The sequence below is a fragment of the Prionailurus bengalensis genome, chromosome B1 (genome assembly GCF_016509475.1).
Source record: "Prionailurus bengalensis isolate Pbe53 chromosome B1, Fcat_Pben_1.1_paternal_pri, whole genome shotgun sequence".
Classification (NCBI taxonomy): Eukaryota; Metazoa; Chordata; class Mammalia; order Carnivora; family Felidae; genus Prionailurus; species Prionailurus bengalensis.
In genome coordinates, this window is record NC_057344.1 from 144,321,624 (window position 1) to 144,334,563 (window position 12,940).

Genomic DNA, 12,940 nt, shown 5'->3' on the forward strand with positions numbered 1-12,940 from the left:
GTCTCTCTCTGTCCCAAAAAAAAACAAAAAAAAACAAAACAAAAACAAACAAACAAACAAACAAAAAAAAAAACGTTGAAGAAAAAAAATAAAAAGTAGGCTGTAAGCAGGTGTCTGGGTGTCTCAGGCTGTTAAGCATCAGACTCATGATTTTGGCTCAGGTCATGATCTCATGGGTTGGTGAGTTCAAGCCCTGCATCGGGCTCCATGCTGACAGTGTAGAGCCTGCTTGGGATTCTCTCTCCTTCTCTTTCTGCACCTCCCAGACTCAAGTGCTCTCTCTCTCTCTTTCTCTCTCTCTCTCTCTCTCTCTCTCTCTCTCTCAAAATAAATAATTAAACTTAAAAAATAACAGTAGGTTGAGGGGCGCCTGGGTGGCTCAGTTGGTTGAGCATCCGACTTTGGCTCAAGTCATGATCTCACAGTCCGTGAGTCGAGCCCTGTGTCGGGCTCTGTGCTGACAGCTCGGAGCCTGGAGCCTGCTTCGGATTCTGTGTCTCCCTCTCTCTCTGACCCTCCCCCGTTCATGCTCTGTCTCTCTCCGTCTCAAAAATAAACATTAAAAAATTTAAAAAAAAATAAAAGTAGGTTGTAAATCCTACTACTAACTTACAAAAGAAGTAGCCCAGTTGCAGAAGTCACTAACTCCTTTGCGTACATTTTCATGAAGAAGAGGACCATCTTGGTGTAGCAAATCTGTTTCACTTGGCTTCTTTTCTTTAAAAAGCCATTGACCTGGATGCGACCCAGGAGTCTTCTTGGGACTGAGGACAGTGAGATCACCAAAGAATCGCAACATGAGACACCATGAATCCAAATAGATTTCAAACACTATCTTGAGGAAAGAAGATCATAATGCAAGCATTTCAAACAGTCTCTCACAAGCTCACTAGGTCTACGTTAATTTTCCAAAAACCACATCCTCATTATCAGTATCATAAAGGCAAGTATATCATGATTAGTTATAATAATTAAAATGTATGCAGCATTTTACCATTATAAGTTGATTTTTTGAAACTATGAGTGCCATTTATGAAGACATGTGCCAGGTAAAAGCCCAAATTACTGTGCTTGGAGACAGCCAAAGCCAGGAGATATCCTTGACTTCTCTCTCTCTTGTCCCTAAAATCCAGCCCATTAATAAATCTCGTAGGTTTTAACTCTGTCTCTTTCTCTGGACTGTTGCAGTGCTCCTCACTGGTGTCTCCGATCTTCTCTTGGGGCCTGAACCCCCAACCGCTAATTCATCTCTGTACTGCAGCTAAAACAGTCATTTCAAAATATAAATCTGGCCGTACCAAATGCTGCTACCCTTCACCCTCAATTAAACCTCTCGATAGTTTCTTTTTTTAGATTGAGTTATAATTTCCATACTATAATACTTACCGTTTCAAAATATACAATTCAGTGGCTTTCATATATTTACAAAGTTATGCCACCGATACCATGATCTCATTCTGGAACATCTTGATCACCCAGAAAGAAGCTTGTAAGCATTGACAGTCATTCTTCATTTCCCCCATTCTCTCTGCTCCTGAAAACCAGAAATCTACATTCCACCTCTAAGGGTTTGCCTATTCTGGACAATTTATCTGAATAGAACCTTATACTATATGGTATTTTGTGTCTGGTTTCCTTCACTTAGCATAACATTTCAAGGTGTGTACATGCTATGACATGTATCAGGACTTTATCCCTTTTTATGGCTAAGATTCCATTGTTAGACTTCATTTTGTTTATCTATCATCAGTTGACGGGCACCCGAGTTGCTGCCCCTTTGGACTATTGGGCATGGTGCTGCTCTGAACATTCAGGTACAAGTTTTTGTGTTCAGTAGCTTCTTGTGACTCTTCCAATGAAGACCTAAGTCTTAACTCAGTTTCCAAGGCTCTTCATGGCCTTGTCCTTGCCTGTATCTCCAGATTCTTCTGGAATTGTGCCATCCTCCCTCACTCTCTGAGCTCCAGCCGTAGTGGCCTTCTCTCAGTTGCATGAATTCATCATGCTGCCTTCAGCCACGGACCCTTTGTACACGTTGTACCATCTGACTGCAACGCCTTCTGCATTTCCTCATCCCCCCCTTATGTTTCAACACACATGTCCCTTCCTCAGGAAAGCATTCACATAGGCTTTCCCCAGAACCCACATTTCATTCCTGGCAACATGTACCTTCTTTTCACAGCACCTAAATATTAATTCATCCATCCACTCATTCAACAAGTATTTACTAAACACCAACTATGTACTAGGCACTGTCCTAGGCATTAGAGTTTAGCTGTAAATAAAGCTTAGGCCCTGTCCTCACATAATTTGCAATTGATTAGGGAGAGACAGGTAGGAAAGAGGTAAACATATGCCAGGTGATTACAAGTGATATAAAGAAAAATAAAACAAGACAGGAGGGATGGAGAGTGAGGACGGGGGCTTTTAATTTGTACAGAGAAATCCTTGCTACCAAAGTGATAGTTGAACAGAGACCCAAAAGAAGAAATTAATCAAGCCATGCAGATATCAAACTATGCAGACACCAGGCAGAAAAGAAAAGCGGGTGCAAAGGCTCCAAGGAATGAGCATGCTAAGTGTGGATGAGGAACAGCAAAGAGGCCAGTGTGGTTGGAGGGGCAGGATTAAAGGACAGAGTAGCAGACAGTGAGGCCTGAGAGGTCACAGGGGGCATGATCATAGGGATCTTAGAGGCAACTGTAGGACTCTGGGTTTTAATCTGAACGAGTAAGCAACTGGAGAATTTTTGTTAATCAGGCAAACAGAAACATAGCATTTGTTGTCATCATATATATCCTGCACTAAATTTTTTTAAATTGAAGTACAGTTGATACACAATGTCTTATTAGTTTCAAGTACACAACACGGTGATTTGACATGTCTGTATGTTATGCTGCGCTCACCTCAGCTGTCACCGTGCAATGCTATTACAATACCATTGACTCCATTCCCTATGCTGTACCTTAACTGGAGAAGTTTGAGCACAGGAATGAGGCTGAAAGAATCATTTTAACTATTGTGTGAAAAATAGACTGGGGCAGGGAGTGGGGTTAACTCCGGAAGCCATGAGACTAGCTAGAAACTATTTCAATCATCCAGGCAAGAGCTGATGGTATCTTGGAATACAGTGACAGTAGTACTGTAGCTGAGAGTCCAGATATATTTCAAAAGGAAAGCCATGAGGGTTTGTTGGCAGGTCGCAACTATTGTTTCAAAAGTAACTGGAAGAAGGGCATTGCCATTTACTGATCAGGAGAAGACAGAAGGCTGAGTAGTTCTGGGGAAGAAATCAAGAGTTCGGTTTTGACTCATTGAGTTTGAGATGCCAATTACACACCCAAGGGCAAATGTTGAACATCCATATAAAGAGGGATTGGCTGAGGTCACTTAGGTGTGAGTAAACATACAGAAAAGATGTCAGAGACTGATGCATTTAATATTAAAAGGAAGATGAGAAGGGACCAGCAAAAGAAGGTTGGGGAGAGGGTCATTGAAGTAGGAGGAGAAACAAGAAAGGGTGTATTCAAGAGGCTAAGTGAAAAAAAACTGTTTCAAGAAAGAGGACATCATCAATTTTGTCAACTGCTACTGACACATCAAGCATGATGATCACAGAGAAGTGATCAGGTGACACAGAGGTCAATGGTGACCTTGACCAAGGGCAGACCCGTTGCAGTGCTGATGAGTTAAAGAAAGAAGAGGAAGTAAGTATGGGCACCTTTTTCAAAGAGTTTGCTGTAAGGGAAAGGAGAGTCTGTGCTCAATGAGAGTTGTTTTGAAATGGGAGATATTAACTCATGCTATGGTAGGCTGATAACGGCCCTGAAAGAGATCAGGTACTTTACTTGGAGAAACCATCTATATAGATACAACTAATTTAAGGAGCTTGAGATAGTAAGATTATCCTGGGTGGGCCCTAAATGCCATCACTAGTGTCCTTGTAAGAGGAAGGCAGAGGGAGGTTTGACACACACACACAGAGGAGAAGGGGATGTGAAGACAGAGCAGAGAGAGACTTGAAGATGTTGACCTTGAAGACTGGAGTGATGTGGCCATGGCCATGGAATACCAATAGCCACCAGAAGCTTGAAGAAGCAAGGAATGGATTCTCCCCTAGAGCCTCTGGAAGGAACATGGCCTGCTGATACTTTGATTTCAGCACAGTAATACTGATTTTGGACTTCTGGCCCCCTAAACTGTGAGATAATAAATTTCTGTTGCTTTAAACCACTAAATCTGTGTCACTTTCGGGTTTTTTTTGGGGGGGGGAATTTTTTAGAGAGAAAGAGCACAAGTGAGAGAGGGGCAGAGGGAGAGAGAGAGAGAGAGAGAGAGAGAGAGAGAGAGAGAGAGAGAATCTTAAGCAGGCTCCATGCTCAGAGAGGATCCCACGACCCTGGGATCATGACCTGAGCTAAAATCAAGAGTTGGACACGTAACCGACTGAGCCACCCAGGCACCCCCAATTCGTGTTACTTTGTACAGCAGCCACTGTACAAGAATATGCTAACAGAATATGTTAAGAGTATGCTGACAGAAAAACTTGCCATTACATACTTATACATTCATTTTGCGATGATAATTTATTAAGATATTAGTTTTGTTCATTTCCTCTATACTTTTTCCTTCTCTCTTTTCAAGTAGATAACCCATTTGTTTTTCATTTCTTGCCCTGGAGATTTCTTCAGGGTTGACCAGGGAAACTGCCTGCAGTTAAAGGCACAGCCCACACCGTGCAGAACCCCAAGCTCATTGCAGCAGTCACGCTAGATGTGACAGGTGACGCAGGAAGACACGGGTGGGTGGACAGAGTGTACCACAAATGGCAAGAATAGACAGAAGAATGAGTCCCAAAGACCAGAAAGAAGTTAAAGATCCATCCTGCGATTATTGGGGACCTATCCCACTTTCTTATAGTGTAAGTAATGACCATGATTGAAAGTTTGCTACTCAGTGGGATGAGATGATATAAATAGAAAAAGGAAAGTGGTTTTTTGTAAACACATGGCTTTGTGAACTAAGATTCATACCTTCTGTCTGTACTCGTGCTCCCTTCCACAGCATACTGCAATCACCATGAGGACAGGGTCCTAGCCTGTTCACCACTAGGTCCTCAGAACCTAGCATTGTCCCTAGGTGCTCAGTAGTACTGTGGTTTGTTGTTGTTGTTGTTGTTATTGTTATTTTGCATAAAGAAAACCAGCTAATAATTCACTGAAGATCCATTAACTCAAAGATGCTCCTAGGGCCACACCAACCCACACTGTTAAAGTCTCCAAGGGGAGCCCTACTTAGAACACTCCTCTCTCTTCCTCAGCCAGGTTCTGAGCAAAATAATACAAAGGGCAAAGATGGAAGCTAAAATATGACCTTTACTACTGACAGCGGCCATGTTGGAGCACATGGATCTAGGTTCAAAAGGACTTGTGAAGTGAAATCCTGTAACAGGTGGACTGTCCCATGGGGACCCCAGCAGGGACTGGCCGGGGTGGGGCTCCCTTCAGGAAAGGGAGCTGCGTTTCCCATGGGCCATCTCGCTTCCTAGTGGAAGAAAGACAGAGTGTGCCCAGTTGTCTCCCTGGTTTTACCAGGGGGGTACACTCAGCAGCCAGAACAGTGGGGCTCCTGTCACCTTGTGCGTCACTTTAGCAAACATGTATAATTTAATAAAAGCTCTTCGTGGCCATGGGCCTGGGTTCTCTGAGAGTGGTCTAGGGTCTGTGGGTAGGCTGCTCTCCAGTTCTCCCACACTCCCGAGGGCCCACCAGTGATATCATTTAAAGTCACAAGGCGAGGGGCGCCTGGGTGGCGCAGTCGGTTAAGCGTCCGACTTCAGCCAGGTCACGATCTCGCGGTCTGTGAGTTCGAGCCCCGCGTCGGGCTCTGGGCTGATGGCTCAGAGCCTGGAGCCTGTTTCCGATTCTGTGTCTCCCTCTCTCTCTGCCCCTCCCCCGTTCATGCTCTGTCTCTCTCTGTCCCAAAAATAAATAAACGTTGAAAAAAAAAAATTTTTTTTTTAAATAAAAAAAAACATAAAGTCACAAGGCGAATTGGTATCCCAAATCTATTTTTGTCAAGCATATCTACCATGGCATTAACATTTTAGGTTAAATATTACATGACCTGGGAATAGAATAGAAGAGTGTGATACAAAGGAAGGTTGCTGTGAAAATTAAACAAGTGAATGTACAGGTATGTTTGAGGGTAAAATAGAATGCGTTGAAAGTAGTTAAGCATCATCTTTTTAAAGAAGTTTTTAGTTTTTTTAGTTTTTTTTTTTTTTTCCTGCCCTACAAACTACTAGTCCCAATCGTATTGAATAAAAGGGCTTTTGCCATAGATGATTCAAAGAGCCACTGTGGGCCAATGAATCCGGTTTTCTGCAGTTTTCCCCTTCCCGAACAGCTCTCCTACAGTCATGTACACACACCCATGTTGTATTGCTGGATAATTCACATCCATTTATGAAGTACACACTAAGAATAGGACCCAAGGCTCCTCTCCTTTCTCCTTGGGAACTTAGTTATTTTGCTTCTCACAATGATTCCGAAGATGAGGGGCTTTGAGAAGGTCAGTCCTCGAAGGTTTCATCAGGTGACAGGAAAGAGCGAGGGGGTAAGGACAATACTTACAGTCCCGGGTGGATTTCAGTAGAATGTTTTTTTAAAAGTTTTGCCGGTTCCTTTGTTCTTTTCCTGATGCCCTGACAATCAGCCCAGGTGTCCTCCAGTTTCCTGACGGGATCCAGCACTTCCAGCACCTTTAATAAGAGCTACAAACAGAAAACAGCCTTGAAGAGAAGAAAAATGTGCTGAAAAAGAAGGCTCCTTGATTCTAAAATGGACCAGACCAACAGCATGCCCCTCTGCTTTGCTTTTCCAGCCAGGTTATGCCCTTCATCAGTTTCTGTGCAGGAACCGTGCCGGGCGCTGGGGTAAGCGTCCACCGCCTAGACATTAGGCAGTGCCTCTAGAGGGCTTCTGTAGTTTTTGATGGCCGGGCATCGATTCTTCCTCCTATAAATAACAGTATCTAGATTTTTCTTTGGACCCCAGCCTCGCTCCACAGGCAGGTCAGGTCAAGCAAGACCACAGTGACTGGTTTAGGAACAGGCACCTAATCCAAAGTTTACTCACGGGAACTGGGCTATGGGATTTTGCTGGAAGCACGCCTGCAAAAAGAGGTGTTCTTGGTAGCATTTCAATCTAGAGCTGCTCGTGGCCGTCATAATACCACAGGAAGAGATCCTGCCTCAGAAAGAAGCCAACACACCCAGTTGGGGAGGTCAGACATGGAAATAGGGGCCACAATCCTACGCACCGTCTGCAAGGATGTGGAAATTATCTGTTTGTCACAGGCTCCAAAGCTCTGGCCTGCAGGAGACGGTGGAGAAAAGCCCCAAGTGGAAAACAATTGATGAGAAATTCTAGTTGTCCTTTCTGTAAGCTCCCCTGACACGAATCATTTGTTTATCCATTCGCTCATTCATTATGCACAAATATTGACTGAACGCCAGGTATTGGTGGAACACAGAGAGAGACACAGATAAAGTCCCTGCCCTTGCAGAGATTTTATTCCAGTGAGGAGCCCAGTGGTGACAAGTGCTGTGATGAAAAACAGATCACAGTAAGGGATAGAGAATGAGAGTACAGGAAGTGTTATTTCATGAGACACGTGAGCAAAGATCTGAGGGAAGCGAAGGAGTGAGCCAGGCAGATATGCGGGGGCAGGTGTCCCGGGCACGGAAGAGAGATCTGAACCAGCATGCTGGCTATGTTCACAGAGCAGACAGGAGGCCAGAGTGGCTGGAGCAGGGTGAGAGCAGAGGAGTAGGTGGTGAGGTTGGAGGAGGAACAGAGCGCGGTGGGGCAGAGAGCAGGCTGTGCAGGGCCTTTTGGACCATAGCAAGGACTTTAAGAAAGGGCCATCAGAGGGCTTAGCAGAGAAGTTTTCCTTCTTTTCTTTCTCTTTCTCTTTCCTTTCTTTCTTTTCTTTTTCTTTCTTTCTTTCTTTCTTTCTTTCTTTCTTTCTTTCTTTCATTATATTTTGAGAGAGACAAAGAGAATCTCATGCAGGCTCCACACCCAGCGTGGAGGCCCGGCTTAATTGCTGGACCCTGGGATCATGACCTGAGCCAAAATCGAGTCCAATGCTCAACTGACTGAGCCACCCAGACTCAGTTTACTTTTCTGAACAACTGCCATGCTGACTGACCTAGGGAACAGACTCCACGGGTGGGGGTGGGGTAGCAGGCACTGCTAGTTCCCTGCCCGATATCCATTCTGCCTTTTTTCTGAAATCTAACAGAACCGTGTTCTAGGTTTTGTTCAACACTGCAATGCGCCAACCAAGAAACTCAATTTTCTAGACTCCCTAGAAGCTAGAAGTGGTCAGATGAATGAGATGTTTACCAGGAAAGTTATTATTTGTCTAGTTAACCTTTGCCCCATTCCCCCTTCTTGTTTGAAAGACAGACTTGATGCCTGGAGGTGTGGAAGCCATCCTGAGATCCAGGAACAAGAGACATACGTTAAGGATTGTGGAGCTTGGAATCAAAAGCAGCCCAGGACACTGGTGACATAATGGAGCTGCCCTCTCAACCCCAGGCTAGAGTCACAGAAGCGAGACTGGACAATTCCCCCCTTGGTTTCTCCCTCCAAAATATCCCAAGCAAAAGTAGGCTGGTAGAACGTTAAGGGAAAAGAAGTCAAATGTTTCTGGCGTGCTGGACCTTCATAAGTTGGCCTCACAGGAAGCAAAGGGAGCGGTGAGTATGTTGCCGGGAGCAGAGAAAGGAGGGCTGCTCCAGCCCCCAGGAAAACTCTCACCCCCGGGGGTGTTCATCGTCCTCTTCCCTGCATAAACATGTCACCCCCTCGAGAGAACGCCCAGGCAACTAAGGAGAATTATTTTCAAGGCCCTCCCACACCCCTAGGTCAGGAGGTCACCTCAACAGGCATGTCTTCCCCCAGATTCGGGTAGAGAGCCAAGGGGTGCGGGGTCAGCTGGGCTTGAACATCCGCCAGGAAGGCCTTCTGTGCCTGCTGGGCTGGCGAGAGCTTGGAAAACGAGGCTGCTTCCTTGGGCCGCCTGTGCTGCCTCTTCTTTGGGGCAGGTCGAGGAGCTGTGGGACGAATCTGGGGGAGAAAGGCCTCCTGAGGACCCCGAGTGATCAGACCCTCACAAGGTGGGCAGCCTTTCCGGAAGTCATCCAGTCCTTTCTTCACAAATATCCATCGCAGACTGTTCAGGGAGGTGGGGCACGTTGGCCTGTGCTTGTGCTTTCTGTAACACTTGGAAGGTAGATTGTCTTTGTACCTGGAAGAAAACACACCACAGGGATAGGGGTGGGAACAGAGGTTGGACACAGGTTGGAAGGAGGCTGACCTCCATCTTTCTTTTATTTCTTTTTTCTTTTTTAAATGTTTATTCATTTTTGAGAGAGAGTTTGTGAGCAGGGGAGAGACAGAGAGAGAAGGACACAGGAAGATCTGAAGCAGGCTCTACGCTGACAGCAGCGAGCCCCATGCAGGGCTCATCAAACTCATGAATTGTGAGATCATGACCTGAGCCAAAGTCAGACACAACCAACCGAGCCACCCAGGTGCCCCCGGCCTCCACCTTTCTTGAGGAGGTGAGATAGGGGAGGAAGGGTTCTGTGGAGAGGGTCCACAGACTCCTGCCTCAGGGCACATTATCACTGGTCTGTGCAAGGCTCCTCCCCTGTTTCCTTGAGTCCGTGTTATCCCACATCCCATTCTCATTGTTCTCCCCGCACAGGCAAACCACTCTCACAGATTTAAGACAAACCCTTTTGGGGAACGTGGGTGGCTCAGTTGGTTAAACGCCTGACTTTGGCTCAGGTCATGATCTCATGGTTCGTGGTTGGAGCCCTGCATTGGGCTCTATGCTGACAGCTCGGAGCCTGGAGCCTGTTTCGGATTCTGTATCTCCCTTTCTCTCTGCCCCTCCCCTGCTTGCACTCTGTCTCTGTCTCTCAAAATTAAACATTTAAACATATTTTTTTAAATAAATAAATAATAAAACAAACCCTTTTGCTTGTACGTTCCTTATGATATCTGTGCTGTCTTTTTACACGCATGTGTTCTTAATTTACATAAATGGTACTATTCTATTTCTTACTCGTTTGCCAGGCACCATATTATAAAGGCCCGTCCATGTAAATCTAATTCTTTATTACCAACATGCTGCCACCATGGTTCATCTATCCACTCTCCTTTTGAAGGACACTTACAAGCTGCAGCTACTCTGGCGACTTTTTCTTGTCCTTTAAAGGACCACAGTGCCACAGTGGCAAGAACCTGGATCCCAGTGACAACTAACTAGCCGAATGACCTTGGCACATCATTGAACCTCTGTGGGCCTCGGTTAACCTCCTAAACTCAGAGGGTCAAAGGTTGCAAATTGGCAGTCCATGGGCTGCCTGGGGGCCTACAAACCTGTCATTTGGTCCCTTTTCTGTTTGAATAAGAATTATAATGGTTAACACACATCAAGGACTTTTCTATAACAGGCATGTTCTAATGCTTTACATGTATTAACTTACTTAAATCTCATAATAATCCAATGAAGTGGGTACCGTGTACTATTTCCACATATTAAGGAAATTGCGGCACAAAGAAGTTTAAAAACAAAACAAACACTTGTGAAAGATCCCACAGGTAATAAGTCCTAGAGGTGGGATTTTAATCCAGGTAGTGTGACTCCAGAGAAAGGTGTTTAGCCACATCGCTAGAGCTTCTGACACATAAAAAAAGTTCACATGAATAATCTAGAATAAAAATCAGGCTCTCTGGGGACACTGGGTCCACTTTTCCATGGAGCTGCAATTGGCACAGTGGTGCCTTCTATAGATGAGTCCTACACCCTCTTATTCACAGTCTCTCCCTACTGCTTTATTACACCCAGTCTGTCTGCTTCAGTCAATCTCCTTACCCACCAGGTCCCTGTTTGCACTGAGCTGTTAGGACATAAAGATGAGATGGAAGAGGTTGACGGAAGAACAATGAGACCAGTTCCTGGACAATCTAACACTCCCAGACATTGCCTAAGTCAGGACTTACAGACAGGTCACTCATTATCTTAATACATTACCCTGCCCTAGTCAGATACTTCTATATTATTGCTGTCTTTCTCTGAAGCCTCTTCCACCTCCAGACCCCTTTCATCTGGCTCATTACACCTAATCTATTCCTTTTACACTCATCCTTATAGGCCCAAAGCATTTTTAAGAGCATTCAGCTCGGGGCACCAGATGGCTCACTCCGTTACACATCTGCCTCTTGATTTCCGGCTCAGGTCACGATCTTGCGGTTGTGGCATCAAGCCCAGGTCATGCTCTGCACTGAGTGTGCAGCCTCCTTGAGATTCTCTCTCTCCATTGTCTCCCTCTGCTCCTCCCAGGCTTATGCTAGCCTTTATCTCTCAAAAAAAAAAAAAAAAAAAGAGGTTCCAGCTTGAGCCCTATTCTTTTCTTTTCTTGTGAGTCCTAGAAACTTCTTGCTTGCTGTGTGTGCGTGCGTTTGGGCTTAAACCAGTTCTACTGTGCAGATCTAGAATGAAAGGCTACGAAAAGTTGCTCTTTGAAACGAATAAATCATTCTCAAATAGCTAAGTGGTGGGGGTGTTGAAATTACATCGAACCTTGCAATTTGCTGACCCATTCGGCATGACCTACTAGCAAGTAACTTTCTTAATATTAGATATCTTTACAGTTTATGTTCCATACATTTACAACTAACTCAAACATCCAAGCACTTCACACAATCAGATCTGATGACTGGTATTTTTGCTAAAGAACAGTTCCACAACTCCAAATGGGGATAGTATGGCAGCCAGCTCAAACCTCATAGCATGTCAGATCTGGCAGAACCTGAAGGAAATCCAGGCTACCTCCTCCCTTCTAAATGAAGAAACTGAGTTCTGAGAGGCTAACAGGAAACCAGTACAGCACAAGAGCTTCCTACCACTCTGTTTTGCCTCTTGCAGCTAAGAAACGTGGCTCTGCATTTTGTTAAGTTTATGAAAAAAACTTGATCCAGAAAGTAAAACTGAAAACATTTTTTTCCCTAAACATTGACTATTTTCAGAGTTACTAGCGTATGCTCCATAGATATCTCCATTTTTAAGAACTGCAAAAGAGATGGGGTGCCTGGGTGGCTCAGTCGGTTAAGCATCGGACTTTCGGCTCAGGTCATGATCTCGCCGTCTGTGAGTTCAAGCCCCGCGTTGGGCTCTGTGCTGACACGCCAGAGCCTGGATCCTGCTTCGGATTCTGTGTGTGTGTCTCTCTCTCTGCTCCCCCACCCCCCGTCCCCCACACACACCCTGCTTGGTCTCTTTCTCTCCTCTCAAAAATAAAATATTAAAAAAATTGCAAAGGAGTATTGGGCATTTATCCTAAAGAAATGACAACATATGTCTGTACAAAAACCTGAACACAAATGTTGATAGCAACAGCCAAAAGCTAGAAGCACCTGAATGTCCTTCAATAGGTGAAACAAACAAACAGTCATACAACCATACGGGCAATAAAAATGAACAAACCGCTGATACACAGCGTCCTGTTAGCAGCCTCATGCTGACGGAAAAAAAGCCCGTCTCAAAAGGTGTTATACTGTGTTATTCTACTTGTCTAACATCCTCAAAAGAACAGAGTTACAGAAATGAAGAACAATTGTGGTTGCTAAAGGTTGGGGGTGGGAAAAGGAGTGCTGATAAAGGGGTTGCAAGAAGTAGTTCCCTCGTGGTGAGGAAATACTTTTGTATCTCGGTGAATACATATGACAACATTTTATAGAAGTACACACACAACTGCAAGCAAAATCTGATGAAATCCAAGTAAGGCCTATAGCCTAATGTATTGTGCCAATGCCCGTTTCCTGCTTTGGTAATGAAATACAGTTGTGTAAGATGG

General features: G+C 44.8%; 1 protein-coding gene across 1 annotated transcript in view; it reads right to left on the reverse strand.

The window, feature by feature from the left end:
• FAM47E (family with sequence similarity 47 member E) overlaps positions 1–12,940 on the reverse strand; it is a 33,047-nt gene that overhangs the window by 19,092 nt on the left and 1,015 nt on the right. The window contains exons 2-4 of the mRNA XM_043556403.1: positions 8,952–9,321; positions 6,636–6,775; positions 614–764 (exon numbers count right to left, since the gene is read on the reverse strand). Of these exons, the coding sequence (XP_043412338.1) occupies positions 614–764; positions 6,636–6,775; positions 8,952–9,321 (661 nt within the window). The remainder of the gene's footprint in view (positions 1–613; positions 765–6,635; positions 6,776–8,951; positions 9,322–12,940) is intronic.